Source organism: Prionailurus bengalensis, chromosome B1 (assembly GCF_016509475.1).
Source record: "Prionailurus bengalensis isolate Pbe53 chromosome B1, Fcat_Pben_1.1_paternal_pri, whole genome shotgun sequence".
In the NCBI taxonomy this organism is placed as follows: Eukaryota; Metazoa; Chordata; class Mammalia; order Carnivora; family Felidae; genus Prionailurus; species Prionailurus bengalensis.
In genome coordinates, this window is record NC_057344.1 from 170,225,880 (window position 1) to 170,246,544 (window position 20,665).

General features: G+C 39.9%; 2 protein-coding genes across 2 annotated transcripts in view; one reads left to right on the forward strand and one right to left on the reverse strand.

Moving 5' to 3' along the window:
• Window positions 1-539: 539 nt before the first annotated feature.
• GRXCR1 (glutaredoxin and cysteine rich domain containing 1) overlaps window positions 540-20,665 on the reverse strand; it is a 314,493-nt gene continuing 294,367 nt past the window's right edge. The window contains exons 3-4 of the mRNA XM_043572750.1: window positions 11,494-11,559; window positions 540-840 (exon numbers count right to left, since the gene is read on the reverse strand). Coding sequence (XP_043428685.1) covers window positions 661-840; window positions 11,494-11,559 — 246 coding nt within the window. The 3' untranslated portion in view covers window positions 540-660. The remainder of the gene's footprint in view (window positions 841-11,493; window positions 11,560-20,665) is intronic.
• TRIM61 (tripartite motif containing 61) lies at window positions 13,071-13,676 on the forward strand. Its single transcript, XM_043553881.1, is given in 4 exon segments — window positions 13,071-13,147; window positions 13,149-13,347; window positions 13,349-13,401; window positions 13,403-13,676. Coding segments are annotated over 4 exon segments (603 nt in total).

Sequence of the window (20,665 nt, forward strand, 5' to 3'; positions counted from 1 at the left end):
AAAGCAAATGTTACAAAACTAAATCCAGATAAGTCTTCTGGCCACTTTTACATCATCACCAAGAAATCCACCTGATAACATTAGTGATTTGTCACTAATTTTTGAAAGCTGTAAAATAGTCTTAAAGATGATAACATTAGTGACTTGTCACTAATGTTATCATCTTTAAGACTATTTTACAGCTTTCAAAAATTCTAAGTATAAATATGACCATATTTTTTTCCACTGTCCAGAGCTCTTTTCTTCTCTGTAGCTGAGACACACAGAAATGAGTTATGCATCTAGGGAGTTGGAGTAACTCCTTCTAGACAAAAGGGTGACATTGCAATTGGCACTATTACATACAGTGAGTCTTTTCTTTAGAAACTCAAACACGTTTAACAAATCAGAGTTTGAATATCCTGAAAGGGTACTGGGTACTCCACTAATTTCAATGAGAAGCCGGGGTCTAGCAAAGGGCATGGCAAATCGTTGTTAAACAAACGTTTATTTCATGAGTCAATGAAAATGGCCACAGCAAAAATTGAAAACAAAGGCAATTATACTAAACAAAGTTTATTGATTAACTCATAAACATGACAGTTAAAAATAAAAACACGTATAAACCATATGATTGACTTTAGTTAATAAAACGAGGCTCTCCCTGGGTGAGATCTCCGGCTAACCAGCACAGCTCTTACAGCGTTGAAGGCCGTTCTCGTTGCAAGCAGTGCACTTCAAAGCTTTGAAAGAGTCTGTAAAGCAGTTTCGAAACACTGACATCTTGCTCCCATGGCACACGGAGCACGGAAGAAAGCCAAAGCCTCCACAGGAGGGACACTCCTGTGGATGCTGCACTCTCTGTAGAGGGCGGCAGGGGGACAAGAGAGGACAGAAAAGGCGTTAGCATGAACAACTCAACCAGCCTTCCTGTCTGCCTGCATTGTGGATGGTCGTAAAACAATGCTGGCTGTGGACTTGAAATCACCTACCATGTATGCAGAGACCCAGGGGGAAAGCTAGCTGAAGTTTTCTTTAATACCCCGTTGATGGCCATCAATAGCATAACCTTGTTTTGTGAAGACTGCTACATTTTAGGTTAAAGGGTCCAGATCTCAGGAGATCTATCACACGAAAACACGTATTTACAAACCAAACAATTCAGGAAATGGTTATTTTCATTAGAGGGAAGTACTGTAACTTTCCCTTGAGTACCTCCTAACGGTTTAATACCTTTGTTTATAGAACAGTATCACTAATAGTGAGTCTGGAAAATCAAAACACTAAAAGCTGAGTGTGAAAGAGCCACTATCAACTGAAGATTTATCGTTACGTTGCACATTTGAATAATGCTTTGTTTTTTTAAAAGCACTTTCACACGCATTATTGTATAGAATCGTCCCTCATCCCATCCTTTACACATACAGACACCTTCGACTGTAAAGCAGATATTCAGGCATCTTTATCCTTATTTTATATTTAAGGAAATAGGCATAGAAATCTTAAGGTATTTATCCAAGTCCATAAAACGCCCCACAATGGCTATCTGCCTTTCTACCTCAAGTAAAGATAAAATACTCTCCTACTAAAATGAAAGTAACCGTGCATTGTATTGAGGATAATATTTTGAAAATTATTCACACACATTTCTATTTCCTTCTTTGGGCACATATCCTTTGCCAGAGTTCACTAGTGGTATCCATCAGCAGTGGGGAGATTAGGAGCCATTACAGAATGAAGACGAGGTGAAAAGTGAATTAATACCAAGCTTCTGACTTGCAAAATAGGAGTTTGCAGCAATATTTGAAAGCTTGGCTTTGTGAAGAGAATAATCGCTAAAATAAAACTGGGAAATGTGAATCAATACACACACACACACACAGGCAGAAACACACTCAAACGTGGTTTATATACACAGACATACGGCTGTTCGCTGGAGATTCACAACTGCACGTACTAAAGTCTCCAAAGCAGCCAAATGAAAAGGAACCTGATTAACTGGGTTTAACCCACCGTTTCCCCAGCACTTACAGCTATGATAACTCTTTTCCCAGGAAACAACCATAATTCTCTCACAATTAGTACTTTATGGAATGTGCTTCGGGAAATAAACATTAAGGACATGATTGCTTCAAAATTTATGTCCCCACTTTTCAGATATGCACTTTTTGTAGATAGCAAAGTTCACCTGCAATTATAGTTTGACTTAGCTATTATGTCAAGATGGCAAAATGCACATAATACCTCATTTTTAGCGGCACACAATTACTTGATGGAAAGTAGTGGTTGGCAAACCAGATGACACAAAGAGGGAACTTTATCAAGACTACAGGTTCAAAACTCTTCCAAAAAGTTAGATTGAGTGTGTGTAGCAATTAGTTACTTTGTAGGCGGGTTTTTGTCATTTCTTTGTGCAAGTATTGACCAAAACATGGTATAGTGAATTTACAATTTTACATAATATTAAAATGTCTTTAGAAAATAAATTGAATAAAACCAAACCCAGTGGTGGAAAAAGAGGGTAGTTTAAAGCAAATTATAAGGAAAAAAATGTAATAAAAGCAAATTATAATATAATTAGTAAATAATGGTGTTCTTATCAAATTTAAAAACTATGATAAAATAGATTCTTGACATTCACGAGAGCTGTGCCAGAAGTTTATATTAAAAATACATAATGACTTGTGGGTCACCTGGGTGGTTCAGTCAGTTAAGCATCCAACTCTTGATTTCAGCTCAGGTCATACCCTCATGGTTGTGAGATCAAGCCCCGTGTCAGGCTCTGTGCTGGGTATAAAGCCTGCTTAAGATTCTCTCTCTCCTTCTCTCTCTGCCCCTCCCTCCCATTTATGTACACAGGTGCTCTTTCTCTTTCTCAAAAAAATTATATATACACACACACACACACACACACATACAATGACCTACTGATCAGAACAGATATTGGGCTGGCCTAGGTCCTGGAGAAAGGACCTTTAGGGCCCCTGACTCTGGGATTTCACCCATTAGTGCTAGATTATAACTAGATCTGGGTTTCAAGTAGAATAGTATCATTACATTTTGCAAATAAAAATACAAGATGCCTGGTTAACTTGAATTTCAGAGAGACTACAAATAAATTTTCGTATAGGTATGTCCCCAACATTGCATGAGACATACAAAAACTAAAAATTATTTCTCATTTATCTGAGAATTATATGTAAGTGGGCAGTCCATATTTAGTATGGCATCCTTCATAGAGAAGTTGCTGACAGGGAAGGTATGAAATGCTCAGTTGTCTTGGGAAAGCAGCTGATGTCTTGGAGCACAGGGTTGGAAAGATTCTGAAGGCATTTCCATTCTCAGTAAAAATTAGCTGCTTCAGGCCATAAACTGAGGAGAGGAAAAGAATGGCATACATATTATATAGCGTCTATACCCAACTCTCACACGTGCCTGATTTCACAAACGAAGAAACAAAAACTCTTTTTTTTATAAATTTTTTTTTCAACGTTTATTTATTTTTGGGACAGAGAGAGACAATGCATGAACGGGGGAGGGGCAGAGAGAGAGGGAGACACAGAACCGGAAACAGGCTCCAGGCTCTGAGCCATCAGCCCAGAGCCTGACGCGGGGCTAGAACTCACAGACCGCGAGATCGTGACCTGGCTGAAGTCGGACGCTTAACCGACTGCGCCACCCAGGCGCCCCAAAGAAACAAAAACTCTTAATGACTATAAGAAATGTTTAGGTCACAGGGGAATTAGAAAATTGGAACTTGAAGAACTTTCTTCAAGAGCAAATCCCTTTGGGTGAGTACCTAGCAGTGCAATTGCGGGATCATAGGGTAGTTCTATTTTTAAGTTTTTGAGGAACCCCCATACTGTTTTCCAAAGTGGCTGCACCAGTTTGCATTCCCACCTACTAGATATTTACCCAAAGAAAAGAAATATACTAATTCAAAGGGATACAGGCACCCCAGTGTTTATAGCAGCATTATCTACAATAACCAAACTATAGAAACAGCCCAAGTGTCCCTCAACTGATGAATGGATAAAGATGTGGTAAATATACAAACAGTGGACTATTACTCAGCCATCAAAAAGAATGAAATCTTGTCATTTGCAATGACATGGATGGAGCTAGAGGGTATTAGGCTAAGCAAAATAGGTCAGTCAGAGAAAGAAAAATGCCACATGATTTCACTCATACGTGGAATTTAAGAAATAAAACAATTGAGCAAAGGGAAAAAAAGAAGAGGGAGGCAAACCAAGAAACAGACTCTTAATAGTAGAGAACAAACTGATGGTTACTAGAGGGGAGGTGGGTGGGGGAAGGCTTAAATAGGTGATGGGGATTAAGGAGAGCACTCCTTGTGAGGAGCACCGGCTGTTGTTATGGAAGTGTTGAATCACTATATTGTACACATGAAACTTATACTACACTGTATGCTAACTGGAATTCAAATAAAAACTTTTAACAAAAGAGCAAATCTCATGGTCCTTCCTCTTTAGTAGCAGTTTTTCACCTTTATTTACATCCATAATAGTCTCAAATAACATATTACATGGGATCCTCAAACATAAAAGAGTTGAATGATAAATGCTGTGACCGAGGCAGAAGTCGGGGTGGCTCTGAGCGGGTCTTGAGCTCTCACTGCTCCATTAGCCTCCAGGTATCTCATTCCCGTTACACCATCCAGTACAATCTACTCCATTGGTTCTTCTAATAAAAATAAATAATTCAGTCATCCCTAGCTGTCTCCTTCAGAGAGCACTTTTGTTATAATGTTATAGTTTTGTTAGTCTGCGGTTCCAATTTAAAGAGTTCCAACAAGGAGAAAAAAACTGGCTTGTATTAAATGTATCAGATGCAGGTAAGTAGATGGTTGTGCCCCCAGTACAGGTGTTAAAGGGGCCAGAAAATTGCCCTAAACATGGACAACGTTCTAGGAAGGAGGAAGGAGGAACTGAGGTTAACAACAGTCATTATTAAAAGCAACAAAACAGACTTCCACTTTCACTGAAGAAGTCCACTGCAGAAACACCGAATTTCAAGCAACTAGCTCTTTAGTGCCCAGTTGCCCAGCAAAGTGAGAAACCATGCAGCCCTGGGTGAGAACAGCACACAGAGCACTGAGTTCACAGAATGGCCCTCCTTTGAATAGTGGTTTGGGTGGAAGCACGTCCCTTTGGGGTGGAATTCAAGAAAAAAAAAGGAGTGAGAAATCATCCTCTCTTTTTACCTCTTTCTGTTCTCATACACTTGGCGAGAGACTTTAAAAAAAGACTCAGAGGGTGAGACACTTTCATTTATTCATTCATACCACAAATATTGAGTGTCTACTTCCCAGGCACTGTGGAAGGCACTGGGGATAAAGCAGTGAGGCCAGACACATCCCTGTTCACTTCATAGTAGCCCTCAGCCCTACCCTTAGCTTTGAATGGGTTCACGCCATACTGTGGTCATCGGAATTAAAACACACAAGAACTCCAGAGTTTCTCACAAAGGATCCACAGGATGAGGACGAAAGGGTAGAGCTCATGAATGATTGTCAAATGGATTTCCTTTGTAGCACAAACTCAAGTTCAGAAATATAAAGAGATTTTCCTATTATCTAAAATAGAAGGAGGATGCTAATATCAAGGGCTTTCGCTATCTTCCTGGAGATTAGGAAATGGATGCACTTATTATTTTTAACCTCAGATTTACCTATTCCTGTTCTAGTAGAACTTGAAAGTCTCTTAAGTATTCCACTAAAGAGGAAGTAATTTACCTGATTTTCTGTAACCATAAATCTCATCATCCAGATTGTCTACGAAGCAAATTTATCCATATAACAAATTGTCAAAGAGGGCACACTTTGCATATAATCATCTCTGGATGATTTACCTCTGTCTATGTATTTTGTTTTAAACTACATTCAACAATTTAATTCAGAAAATGCTTGTTAAGTGCCTGCTAAACACCTCTGTCTGATCAAGCTGCTAATAAACACAATCTTTCCTGATGATCAGAGTTTCCAGTATCCGTAATTTGCAGCCTTGAGAAAGAAGCCCCTGAACGAACTGTCGACACAGAGGAAAGTTGTGGCTTATAATCTTAAATTCATTAGCCTAAATATAGGAGTCTGATTTTTGAACCCAGTGTGCTGGACTGCCATAAACCTACTTAAAAAGATGTTCAGATTTCAGAGAGAGGCAGAGTACATGGCCTGATTTCCCAGGTGAGTCAGTGGTCTCTGATGCGTCTATGAATATGCCGTGGCCACCCCCCCCCCACCCCCCGCACTGGGAGGGTCACCATCCGGAACTGTGCTTCTCCAGGGAGGGTTAAGACAGTGTCTGATAGCATCAACGTCCTGCAAAAATAGCCTGTGCCATTCTAGCATCCTCCATGTGTAGCTGAAACTCTTGTGTTCTTCGCGAACAATGAATAAGTAATCGCCAGCCCTCAGGGGAGAGAGTCAGATTTTACAAGAAAAAAAGGACACAAAATGGGCATATGTTGGCAATCTCATTAGAAATGACAAGAATGTTTGTTCATAACTTTAAAAAAAAATAGCAAGGCAAGAGCTTACTTGGAGCTTCTCTACCATCTGCAATCTTTAATTCAGTATCTGCCATAACCAGGTGTTTGCTAATACATCTCAAGGCTCCCCGGGCTTCCTCTGTGTGAACACCAGCAGGATCAGCTATCCATCATGGTTATTGTTTTAGGGGAATTGTAGACACTTCTTTGCTTCTAATCTCCAGCTTGTTTATTAATATAAATAAATAAATAAATAAATAAATATTACTAAAATGGTGTTTTCATTTCATCCTTTCACTCAAGCATTATCCTACATAAAATAATTATTTCTTCTCTTCCTTTTCATCAGCTCTCTGCTTTCCCTTTTCAAAAAAGGAACCTTGGATGAAAGAGGATTCATTCATCTTTTCACTTAACAAATATTTATTGTCTGTTATTTGCCAATCCCTGTTCTAGGCACTAAAGGTACAGAATAGAACAAAAGAGACAAGGATCTTGTGTCCACATGGAGCTCACACTGTATTAGCTCACACTATATATTAGGAGCTCACACTATATATATTAGGAGCTCACACTATATACCCTGCAAATTCTGTCTCAGGAACAGAATCCTCCCAGGTGCACCTAGCTCCACTGAACCCAAGTATCCACACTAGCTATTGTTATATTTCACTTGCTTCTGCTGGCTTTAGCCATATCCTCATGTTTAAATCTACTGACAATTTTCATCAATGAATCAGGCCCACTTGACTTCCCAGAGCAATGTTCACTTGGGCTGGATGTATGCTAAGATGCTTCGACTTGGAAATTTGAAATTATTTGTTGACTCCATTTCTGATGGCCCAACCATAACTGCTACCTCTCTTTCTTCACCATCATTTGGAATAACTGTTAAAAACTGGGACCTGAATTATGAGGACCAGGATAGTCATCATCTACCATGTAGTACGAACTAACAGCAAACTAGAACTTGGCAAGATCTGTCTGGTTTCTCTCTAAAGTTATCACCAATTTACCCATCTTTCAGGATGGCCTCCCCTCTAGTTTTGGAGTCCAATGTTAAAGCCTAGTCTGTTCCCTGGACCTCATACTCTGTCTACCTCACAGAGAACTTCTCACTTGAGCTTTGGGTCCTACCACATATGGTCAGATTTCCCAGACAACTACATGCCACTTAATTTGATTCATGCTTACGACCATGGGTTTTTAAGTCAGGGTGATTATAATCATGAATCAAACACTGTCTGTAAGGTCTTCAGAAAGTGATTTAATCTCCGTGCCTCCATTTCCTGGTTAGTAAAAAGGGGATAATAATGGAAACTGACCTGCAGAGTTGTTGTGACGTTTCAATGACTTAATACATACAAAACATCAAGAATGTTACTTGCTACATAGTAAAGACTCCAATGTTTCCAACCTCATGAATATTTAACTCCTACTCCACTGCCAAAAGTCAACTTGAAGAATGGGATGGGTTTAGACTGGAATTTTGCATCCCTTATCCACTTTTCCTGGCTCTTCCAACTGCCTCTCTTGAGGGTCAATATCTTTACCTAGGCTAGTGTGCCTTAAGCCCTAGCTCCTCTCACAGGCAAATTAGGGCTTTCTTTGGATGGCTACAATTTCTCTACCAGTTTTGTTACATGGGAAAAGCAGCCCAACAGAGTTATAACACCTTACATCTCCTACAACAGCAGAAGTCAGTACCATACAATTCTTTTCAACATCATGAATAGTCTTAAATGTCTGCACCTTATTTATGCCATCTGTAGAATAGAGACAGATTTGATGAAGAGAAAAAAATCTTCTTTCCAAAATTCTTTGAGCTGAGAGACAGAGGTTATGTTATATAGCATGATGGTGTTCACCAAGTTGCAGAATTAAGGGATTGTAGACTCAAAGAATAAAAGTCCATGAAGAGCTAAGCCGATCATCAATCTTTAAAAAGAGTAATGAGAGAGATTTACCCTATATGACTCTAAAAGATGCTGTTAAGCCACAGAAATAAAAACAGGATGATATTGCTACAATAAGACTGGCAAAGGAACTCAGTAGAGAGTCAAACCAAGACCCAAGTACACATGGGGATTTATTATGATATAAAATTGGCACAACAGAACAATAAAAAAAAAATAGTAGATTATTTAGTAGCTGGTTTGGGGAAGCTATCTCATCATAAATAAGAAAATGCAAGTGCATTCTGTATGAGGTAAAGACCTAGGTATGAAAAATTATAAAGTTAATAGAAGGGAATGCAGGATAATATCTATGTAACATTAAGATAAAAGACTACTTCGTTATGAGGAAGCATGATCAATTTGATTATATCAGAGGATTTCTGTTGGGTGACGGACATCATGAAAGAAACTGAAAAAAGGAAAGGAAACATTGACAATGACTAAAACAAAGAAAACATATATTTAGAATGTAGAAGATTCTTCCAAAACTCAACCAAGGAAAAAAAAAGACAATTCCAAGACTTTTACAGGGAAGGTATAAGAATACACAGTTTACACAAGAAATTTAAAATGTTTTTAATGTTTATTTATATTTGAGAAAGAGAGAGAAAGAGAAAGAGAGAGTGCAAGGTGGGGGAGGGGCAGAGAGAGGGAGACAGAATCTGAAGCAGGCTCCAGGCTCTGAGCTGTCAATATGGACCCCAACATGGGGCTGGAACTCATGAATTGGGAGATCATGACCTGAGCTGAAGTCAGACACTTAACTGACTGAACCACCCAGGTGCCCCAAGAAATTAAAAATTTAAAAAGCATACAATGGGACACTCAAACGCAGTGGTAATCAGAAAAATGCAAATTAAAACAATAAGGCAATATATCTTCACACCTACTACACTAGCAAAAACTAGAAAACAGTAAATTAGAGAACAATGTAAAATATTGTCAAGAATCATGGGGAGGAAGAACGTGGGAACACCTAAAAACGTCTTTCCCTACAACAGGGAGTATTTGAAAGGTGCAACCAGTCCAGAGAGCCATCTACTTGGAAAATTAAGTGTATGCTTAAGCAATTTCTACTCCCAGAGAAATCCATAAGGAACATGTTCAAGGTTGTTCCTGGAAGCAGTGTTTGAGGAGGGTACTGAATGACATCTGGGTATCCATCAATGGAAAAGCAGGTAGATAAAAAATAGTGGGTATGCACCACAGAGCTGCACTGTCCAAAACAGGAGCCACTAGCCACATTTGGCTATTTAAATTTAATTTTAAATCAAATAAAATTAAATAAAATTAAAATTTCAGTTTCTCAGTCACACTAGCCATATTACTTGCTATAACAGTGACTATAAAGTGCTCGATAGCCACATACCAGCCCATGGTTACCACTTTGGACAATACAGATATGTTTCCATCATGGAGTAGTTAGAAGAAATGTATTAAATGTTCACATAGCAACATACATGGTCCTTAAAAACATAGTGCCTAGTGAAGACAATTTGCAACAAAATAAAAAATATTTGTGTAAAATATTACACAACAAAAATGCAATGCTATATTACATAACAGCATGACATAAATTTAAAATGTACGCAGAAAACAATAATGCACATTAACCAAGTTAAATCATTTAAATAAAAGATATGCATTAACCTAAACTCATGGTTTCAGGGGGTTGGAGTCGAGTATAGGGACAAAAAGAAAGAAAGAAGTCCATCCACACAGATTTTCAAGCTTAGAGGAGTTGATGACTATATAGTCCATGCCCTCACTGTGTTTGTCCTTCTGGAAGAAATCACAATAGGGGGGCGCCTGGGTGGCTCAGTCGGTTGAGCCTCCGACTTCGGCTCAGGTCATGATCTCACGGTTCGTGAGTTCAAGCCCCACGTCGGGCTCTGTGCTGAAAGCTCGGAGCCTGGAGCCTGCTTCAGATTCTGTGTCTCCCTCTCTCTTCCCCACTCATGCTCTATCTCTCAAAAATGAATAAACGTTAAAAAAAAATCACAATAGGAATGAAACATGATTCCTAAAACCAAGGAGCCCTTGGTTCGTTTGGGACACCCATCAAATACCCAAGGAAAGGTAATACACAAGTCAAAGGATTGTGGTAAGCACCCAACAGAAAGAGGGTTATAAAAATTCCAAGGTGCGAGAGACCAGGAATGATCTGGGGAAGAAAGGATACTGTAAGATGGGCCCTGAAGATGGTGTAAGTAAATGAGGACCTGGAATAAGAGCATTCTAGGCAGACAAAACAGCTTGCACAAAGGAATGGTAGGAAGAAGCCACAGAGAGTTGTCTCTTGCAACTAAAGAACAAAAAGTGGTAGAGAATCAGAGGTGAGGTCAGTGGAGGAGACTAGACCAAGAAGAGCTGGCAGGGCTTATAGATACTGGGTGCCCATATTGCCTAATTCACCTGGGAATGTCCTGGTTCATGTGTGCTGTCCCAGAGAAATAATTAACACACCCTCTTTACTCTCAAAGTGTCCCATTTTGGGCCAGAAAAGATATGACTTTCCTACCTATGGAGAGAAACAGGCTGATAATATAGTTTAGCAGAGGACTTTCTGGTTCCATATTGTTTGATACATTACATATTTGAACATGCATTTCTCTGATGCTACAATTGTAAGTATTGGAACAAAATTAAAGTGTGCACTTTAGGAGAAATAATTTTTCTGAAATCTTTAGAAATGATAAGCTGGTCCGTGGGAAAGATAATTTAAATGAAAAATTGTAAACGTGCTTCAAGACAATTGCCTGATTCTGAAACACCTCATCAACAGCTCTATTACAGAGAATTAGGCTCTAATAAAGCTGACTGGGATTCTCACCTAATACTATGAGGTGGGGAGACGCTAACACTAAAGTCACTCTAGCTGGAGCAAACCTAATGGCAGGTGATACCAACTGAAAACTGCCACACGTATCCCATTACATATTTGTAAGAACATGGGGAGAAAAATTCAATTAGGAAAACTCAATTACAATCAGAATGTGTTTTAACATTTTGATTACTAAAAATAAGTTGCTAAAAGCACAATTACCTCAATTTTGGTTAAGAGGTCTTGCAGTTCTCCTGATTCATTCATTGACAAAATTTTCTCAGCACCCTATTAACAAGAAAGGGTGGGGTGGGGGAAGAAAATCCATTTTGTTAGTATTGGAGAAAACAAAGTTCTAGCCAGGAGAGCTTAACCCACAAGATATTGAACACCATTCTTCCCTCGTAAGTAAACTTACAACCAGGAGGCCAAAGAAGGGAGGAAATTTCTTTTTTCCTCCATATATTCTCCCATTTAGTAAGGCTTAGTGGGAGCAAGAGGACAACTGCCAGCAGAAGGTGAGAGCTGGGAATCCCACAAATGTCAGATTATGTCCAGATATGGAAGGTTCCAGCACACCCTTCAGAGTTGTTCAGAGCGCCTGAAGGCAGCTCTGCCATCTGGGAAAGGAAACCATGGAGCAAACTCCCAGCCTGGGCTGTCTCCACCCTATTCCCAGTGGTGTTGACATGACCCTTCCTTCACGTGTAGAGGTAGCAGCAGCTAAAAATACTAATAAAATTAATAACCACTGACACTAATTAAGCACACATTATGAGCTGGGCACCCAACATCATCTAATTTGAAGTGGTAGGCTCTATTAATAGCACAAAGTGAGCCTCAGTGAGATTAAATAACAATGCCAAGGCCACCCCGAAAGGAAGCAGGATGGGAATCTGAACACAAGCAGGGAACTCACTCCAGAGCCATTGTTTTTAACTTCTAAAACTTTCCTATGAAAATGAGAATGGGGGCAATGTATGCACTTTCCAAACAAATCATAGTGTTTCTTCTAACTACCTGATCTTCCTTCCCTTTCCAGCCTCTTCTTACATTCTCCTGCTCGATTTTCCTTTCCTCGATAAGGAAGGAAATTATTTCTGATCAAAGGCAGAGACCATGTGTGCCTTGTTCACAACATCTCCCTGGCACGGAATAACAGTTGTTGGCACAGAATAGGTGTTGAACCAGTTTTTGATTGATCAACAAAACGGGGAGAAATAGCACCACACAATAAATACTTCTTGGGTTCCTATTTGTGCTGGGCAGGATGGAAAACAAAAATTCACTTAAGATATTTAAAACGTCCTGGTTCATAAGGAGGTCACTATAGACTTTTATGTAAACGTGCAACAAAGTAAACCACAATGCAGAATGGGAAATAGGTGTTGGAACGAGGCTCTGGGGCCACAGCAGTCTCTGGCCAGAGAGGGGCTCAGCCATTTGCTCCAGGAAAGATTCCTAGTCTTGGACCTAAAGCTACTTTCTTGAACAGGAAAGTCATTAAGCCTGACTTTACATCATTGAGTGGAAAAAACAGCAGCCCAGCTAATCTGTTCTAGGATGTAATCGACTCCAGCCTGTGGAGTATTCTTGGCAACAGACTCTAGAGCTAAGGGGCAAAGGGATAAACAGGTTTATACAAGCTATCATCAACATGCCAATCCGGTGAAAATGAAAGCTGGTCAGTTTCCAAGGTCTGTGGGAGGATACCCATCGCTCACTGGGTCCTGAGTGCTAGCGGGCCAGGCTTTACTACAGAACAGATTACCTCATCCACCACCTTTGTTCATGGCTCAATGGAGTGTGTGACGTCCCTGGCAGGCTTCCAAATAGGGGCTAGCTGTCCCATCTGTCTGGACTACTTGAAAGACCCAGTGTGGGCCTAACTTCTGTCTCTCTTGAGTCAGTCTGTCCTGGAAGGATCTAAATGAGACTTTACCCTGTCCATTTTGCCATTATTGTTCTCCAGGAAGGAAATTCATAAGCAATCCCCAGCTGGGCAATTTGATGGAAATCGCTAAGCTACTATAAATAAGAAGAAGCCAGAGGAAGAAGAAGGAAGAGAAGCTCATATCTGAAAAAGCATAATTAAGTGTTGGCCTTCTTCTGTCAGAAGGACCGGAAAGTTTTGTCCACAGTGTAGTTTCTCCACTGATCACTGGAATCACTGCATTTGACCCAGAGAGAAGGCTGTTCCCCATCACAGGAAAAGATTGGAGAATTGCACTGAACCAGGGAAGGAGAGAGTGGAACAGGTAGAAAAGGGGACAACTGTGCAAACCAGAAAATCATTGGAACTGAAGAAGAAATAGAGTCCGAGTTCGAGCAACTTACGTGGTTTCTCAAAAATGAGCAAGAGACTGTTCTTTCGCAATGACAAGATGAGGAAATGGCTATTTTAATGAAACGAAATGAAAACCTAACATTTTAAAAGCATCTTTCCACATTAAAACATCTATTAAAGGAGACAGAGGGAAGATATGCAAGGTGAAAACTGGAATTACTGACAGATGTTAAAACTATCTACCATAGATATAAAACCTCAAAGTCCCCTGAACCTTTTTCATGGCAATTAAAGGAATATGGCAAGAAGGAGAAGGAGGCGGAGGAGGAGGAGGAGGAGGAGGAGAAGAAGAAGAACAAGAAGAAGAAGAAGAAGAAGGGGAGGAGGAGGAAGAAGAAGAAAAATAAGGAGGGGGTGGGGAGGGGAGAGGGAGGGGGGAGGAAGAAAAGAAGTGTGAAATGGGTGATGCAGAAAAGGGCAGCTAGGAAATCATAACATGGGGGAAACCGATCTGCTTATTGACGGCAGAGAAGGCTTTCTGAGCTTGGCAGAATTTGATCTGGACCTTGAAGCTTAGGGGAGGTTTCTAAGATGAGGTAGGCAATTTTTGTAGTGATGTATAGGAGCCTTTAGTTCTGGGTTTTATTTTACTTCAGTTGATCTCATAAAATTCATGTCATCTTAATCACCATCAGAAATGTCAACTGGAAATATTAAAAAGCACTAGGAATTAACACACAGGGCTACAGAGGATACACGTAACTGTACAAGGCGGGTTATATTCTTTAGTTTGTGGGTGGTTTGGCCAGGAGGACAGAAGAGACATACCTAAAGCAAGACCCAAAGTGATGGAAGCACCAAACAAAACATTAAACTCTAAAATGTAGGAATAACTGGTAATATTTTACTTTTGCTGCATTCTATTTCTTTTAAGAGTCAGCCACGCTAAAATGGGAAAAGCCCCTGGGGACTCTGGTCCACCAACTAAAGCAGCAAGGGAATAGATCATTTTTCTACAATGAAAGAAAATGCACCACATGACCCCAAGCAAAACGAATGCACCAGAGAAGCTCTCAGGCATCTGCTTTCCAGCTCTTTTCTTCTCTCAGCTGTCAGCGTTCCTTAGCCAGTTGTTTAGAATCCGATGCAGAGACCAGGAAAGGCCTTTCTCATTACCCATCAATACATGAAATTTGCCCTGCCTCAGCCAAATAATTCCAGCACCATCAACACGACAAGAGTAGATTCTACGTTTCAATAGAAACACGGGCTTTGCTCACATTAAGCAACATACCCAAACTCTGTTCAAGACACACCTGGGGTCTGGTGCACGGGTGGCATACCAAGTGCCGAAGGTGGAGAAAATTCTCTGGAACAGAGACCTGAGAGCTGAGTACTTGCTCCCTCTCTCAACTGCTGCTACTCAATATAGCATCCACCCACAACTCCACCTGGCCCGCCCCCAGATCATTTCCTTGGAAGGAGCCCTCTGTTCTTTGGCCAAGTACTGAACAGAAACAAGAGTCAAAATCCCCTGCTTCCCCACTGGGTTCCAAGTCCCTAACCTCCACCTGACCTGTCCTTGCTGAACTGAAGTGCAAGATTTTACAGGGCAGGACAGGGAAATCTCTGCCCTCTCTGCTCCTAAGCAGCAGCAGCAGCAGCTGAGGCAGGATAGGGATCTCAGCCTTGCTGGCAAGTGTCAGGGAAAATGAGGTTCCTCCCATCCTGAGGCTTGGATAGCGCTCAACCTGCCCTGCGCTGCTCTGCATTTACCCAGTCCAAAGCTCTCATTCCCTGCAGCTTTCCACCACAGACATTCTAATTATTACTTGGTCTATAAAGACACTTGTGTGCCCAAAGAAGAGAGCGTATTTTTTTAAATTATTTTTTTAATGTTTATTTACTTTTGAGTCAGAGAAAGTGTGAAGCGGCAGAGAGGCAGAGAGAGAAGGAGACAGAATCTGAAGCAGGCTCCAGGCTACCAGCTGTCAGCACAGAACCCGTTGTGGGGCTCGAACCCACGAACAGCGAACAGCGAGATCATGACCTGAGCGAAAATCAGACACCCAACTGAGCCACCCAAGCACTCTGAGAGCGTATTTTTTTTTAAGTATTAACATTCTTAGGGGATAATCTTTTCCCGCTTGGTATTTGGTTAAGAGTATCACATATGAGTTTGTTAACTTCTACAATGTAAGTCTATTATTCAGTTCCATGCAAGTAGAAATTAATCTTTCTATTATTGGCATAGTTTGCCACGACTTCCAGGATACCTATGGAAATATTTCTAATGCATTTTTCAATTGATTCAGAATCTTTTTTTTCTGAAAATTAATTTAATCCTGAAATTAATGATACTAGTAATACGCTAGGTGCTTTACAGACATTGGCTTTTTTAATCATCACTGCAAGATAAGCATTATTATCTCTCTCTTTTTTTTTTAAAGAAGAAACTGAAGTTTGAAGAGAATAAGGAACATGCCCAGCACCTTTTAGTTAGTCAATACAAAGCCTGTCCAGATCTTGAACTCGGGTCATATCGTCTCAAAACATACACTCTTTCCATTGTTCCATGCATGCTGCCTGCTCACTGATATAATTTATTAGTGAAAAAATGGTACAGATAGCTCCCAGTCTGAGTAACATGACAGTCTGTGTTGGGATTCACTGTTGACATGGGTCCCAAAAAAGCCAAGTGAATGAAAGCCTTCACTGCGATGACTCCAAACAGGATGAATGTGTCAGAGAAGCTAAGGAACATCTCTATTCTTTTTTTACTTCAGTCTCAGGTATTTTCGGTTATTTCAAATACATTGCATATTCCAGAAAAGGACTTAGTTCATTATAAACTCCAATATATGAAATTAGCTCTATTCTCAAATTCTTTCCCCCTTAAAATTCTGAGCAGTGAGCTGTGACATGTGAACAAGTCACTTTACTTTATATGTAATAAGCTTCCCAGAGATCAGACAGTCTACATAATCTTTTGTCACATGGATCACCAAAAAAGAGACCCACACCTTCAGGCAACAAGAACAGGTTAAGAAAAGACATCAGCCCCCTGCTGATTAGGGCTGCTGGACACTCACCCACCATTTGTGATCCATGAATGTACAAAAGTGGCCACCATACTCATTTGTACTCATGTCCATTCATTTATTTCCACATTCAACACAATTCTGAGTCTCCATTATGGGTTAGGCATTGTGCTAAGTGTTTGAGATATAAACAATAAGCAAAAAAAAAAAAAAAAAAAAAAGGCTCCCTGTTCCTGAGAGAATGTAAAATCTTTTGGAGTAGACAGATGTTAAACAAAAGGTCATACAAATAAATGTAAACTATAACCGTCATAAATACTACAAAAGAGTTGTTGGTACAAGATGTTGTGAAAGTGTATCTAATAAGGTGCGATTAACTTAATCAACAAGATTAGGGAAAACTCCATAAATTAATGGTTAAGTTGTTATCTTTATGATTGATAGTAGGTAACTGAGCACATAGATAGAATGAAGGAAGGAAATTAATTAGAGCAATAAGGTTACCAAATATCATATGTACATGATCCTTCGTGGTCACCATTCTCTTTCATTCAAAATAAGAAAAACTATGTTCAATGAACCTGCCTATCAGATTCTGCATAGTGTTTTGGACTGGTGCCCTGGAGGAAACATAGGTAAGATACCAGGCCACAGGGTCAGTGATCTATTTTACCAATAAGATGAGGAAAAGTTTAGATTGGTATAAGCCAGCTTGGATTCACCACACTCTTCTAGATCTCTGTGAAGAGTTGTTAGGCCAAGGGTTTCCTTGACCATCATCAAAAAACGATATAAACAAATACAGACATTTAAGTATTTTTTCTCAAGAATTACTTAAAATCACACGCCTGTATAGGCGTTAGCTGCCTCCAGGCTGATACACCTCCACGCTAATACCCAGGCTCTGAGATTCCACATAGGACACAAATGTTTGGAAACTATTGACCTGAAATTTTTGAGAGGTCCAGAAGAACTAAAAATAATGTTCTCATTAACCAAAACCAAACAGAATTTTTTTAATTTATTTTTATTTTTTTAATTTACCTGCAAGTTAGCATATAGTACAACAATGATTTCAGGAGTAGATTCCCTAATGCCCCTTATGCATTCAGCCCCTCCCCCCTTTTTTATTTATTTATTTATTTTTATTTTTATTTATTTTTATTTTTTTATTTATTTTTGGGACAGAGAGAGACAGAGCATGAACGGGGGAGGGGCAGAGAGAGAGGGAGACACAGAATCGGAAACAGGCTCCAGGCTCTGAGCCATCAGCCCAGAGCCTGACGCGGGGCTCGAACTCACGGACCGCGAGATCGTGACCTGGCTGAAGTCGGACGCTTAACCGACTGCGCCACCCAGGCGCCCCAGCCCCTCCCCCTTCTTACAACCCCTCCAGTAACCCTCTGTTCTCCATATTTAAGAGTCTCTTCTGTTTTGTCCCCCTCCCTGTTTTTATATTATTTTTGCTTCCCTTCCCTTGTGTTCATCTGTTCTGTGTCTTAAAGTTCTCATATGAGTGATGTCATATATTTGTCTTTCTTTGACTAATTTCGCTTAGCATAACACACTCTAGTTCCATCCACGTTGTTGCAAATGGCAAGATTTCATTCTTTTGATTGCCGAGTAATACTCCATTGTATATTTATACCACATCTTCTTTATCCACTCATCCATCGATGGACATTTGGGCTCTTTCCATGCTTTGGCTATTGTTGATAGTGCTGCTATAAACACTGGGGTGCATGTGCCCCTTCGAAACAGCACGCCTGTATCCCTTGGATAAATACCTAGTAGTACAATTGCTGGGTCGTAGGGTAGTTCTGTTTTTAATTTTTTGAGGAAACTCCATACTGTTTTCCAGAGTGGCTGCACCAGTTTGCATTCCCACCAGCAGTGCAAAAGAGATCCTCTTTCTCCGCATCCTCACCAACATTTGCTCTTGCCTGAGTTATTAATGTTAGCCATTCTGACAGGTGTGAGGTGGTATCTCATTGTGGTTCTGATTTGTATTTCCCTGATGATGAGTGATGTTGAGCATTTTTTCATGTGTTGGTTGGCCATCTGGATGTCTTCTTTGGAGAAGTGCCTATTCATGTCTTTTGCCCATTTCTTCACTGGATTATTTGTTTTTTTGGGTGTGGAGTTTGATACGTTCTTTATAGATTTTGGATACTAACCCTTTATCTGATATGTCATTTACAAATATCTTCTCCCATTCCATCGGTTGCCTTTTAGCTTTGCTGATTGTTTCCTTCACTGTGCAAAAGCTTTTTATTTTGATGAGGTCCCAATAGTTCATTTTTGCTTTTGTTTCCTTTGCTTCTGGAGATGTGTTGAGTAAGAAGTTGCTGCAGCCAAGATCAAAGAGGTTTTTGCCTGCTTTCTCCTTGAGGATTTTGATGGCTTCCCATCTTATATTTAGGTCTTTCATCCATTTTGAGTTCATTTTTGTGTATGGTGTAAGAAAGTGGTCCAGGTTCATTTTTTGCTGTCCAGTTTTCCCAGCACCACTCGTTAAAGAGACTGTCTTTATTCAATTGGATATTCTTTGCTGCTCTGTCAAAGATTAGCTGGCATACGTTTGTGGGTCCATTTCCAGGTTCTCTATTCTGTTCCATTGATCTGAGTGTCTGTTTTTGTGCCAAATCAGAAATTTTAATGTATATATACATATATGCATATTGTGTGTATGCATATATGTTATATATTACTTAATTTTTACTTTTATTTGCATTTATTCATATACCACTTCATCTTACTAAGAAAGTTGCCTGCAATAAAAGATACATATAATGATAAAATAAAATAAAATTTGAATAAAAATTCAGGACAAAAGAAATGTCCTAAATACATTTCAAAATGATAGCTATTATTGAGACTTAAATTTATTCTAAGGCAGCTCCTCAATTCAAACAAAGTTTGTTTTAGTGTAGTACTCTAACAATGCAATGTTTTACATAACACTTTAGATGGTCTTGCTATTATAATAAATAATACCCCTGCTTTTCATTAACCATAAAAATATAGTCTCTAAATAAATGCCATCACAGAAGTGGCTCTTGACTCAAATAGTACAAGTTTTTTTTATCCCTCCTGCTGGCTTAAATCAGGCTCCTTTTCCTTTTTGCTTAACCACTTCCCTGCGATTTATTTCTCTATATTTAACTGCACACCCTACATTGCTTGTTGGAGTACCTTCTAGTGACTGGGATGCAACCCAGACTCCTCAGCATGGTTGACACAAACCTCCACTATCTGGCTGCACCAACCCTTCCAGCCCTGTCCTTTAATGCTATGTACTCCTAATACTCTGAATTTCTCTCCTTCTCCTGGACATACCAGGTCCTTCCATGAGATAATATGCCTTTGCACATGCTCTGTACCTTTGCCCCAAATTTATTCTATCCTTCGCAGCCTCTCCCAGAAAACTTCTAGACATCCCTCCAAACCCAAATGAAATGTTACCTTATTGATGAAGTTTCTTTGATTTTCCCAGGCAAATATCAGTATTCCCTCCTCTGTGCTCTGAGACCACTTTGTGCCCCCCTGCACTGTGAGCCCAGTGGTGATTAAAACAACTGGGACTTCTTCAAGGACCCAGCACTTTGCATGGTGCCCCACAGACACTCAATAAGTATTTGCCATATTAACATCTTCAGCCATTTTGTAGTAAATACATTAGTAAATACTAAATGTAGTAAGTGTAGTAAAAAATGTAGTAAAAGAAAGAAAAGCATTATATTCCAAATGGCTGTTTCCCACAATGACTGCTGATTTAAAAAGGAAAGATAGGGGCACCTGGGTGACTCAGTCAGTTAAGTGTCTGACTTCGGCTCAGATCCCGATCTTCACAGTTTGTGAGTTTGAGCCTCACATCGGGCTCTGTGCTGACAGCTCAGAGCCTGGAGCTTGCTTCAGATTCCATGTCTCCCTCTCTCTCTGCCCCTCCCCGCTTGCACTCACTCTCTCTCTGTCTCTTTCTCTTTCTCAAATAAATAAATATTTAAAAAAAAAACAAAAAGGAAAAATAAGCAAAGGCATAAATCAAAAGGCACCTTGGTGAAGG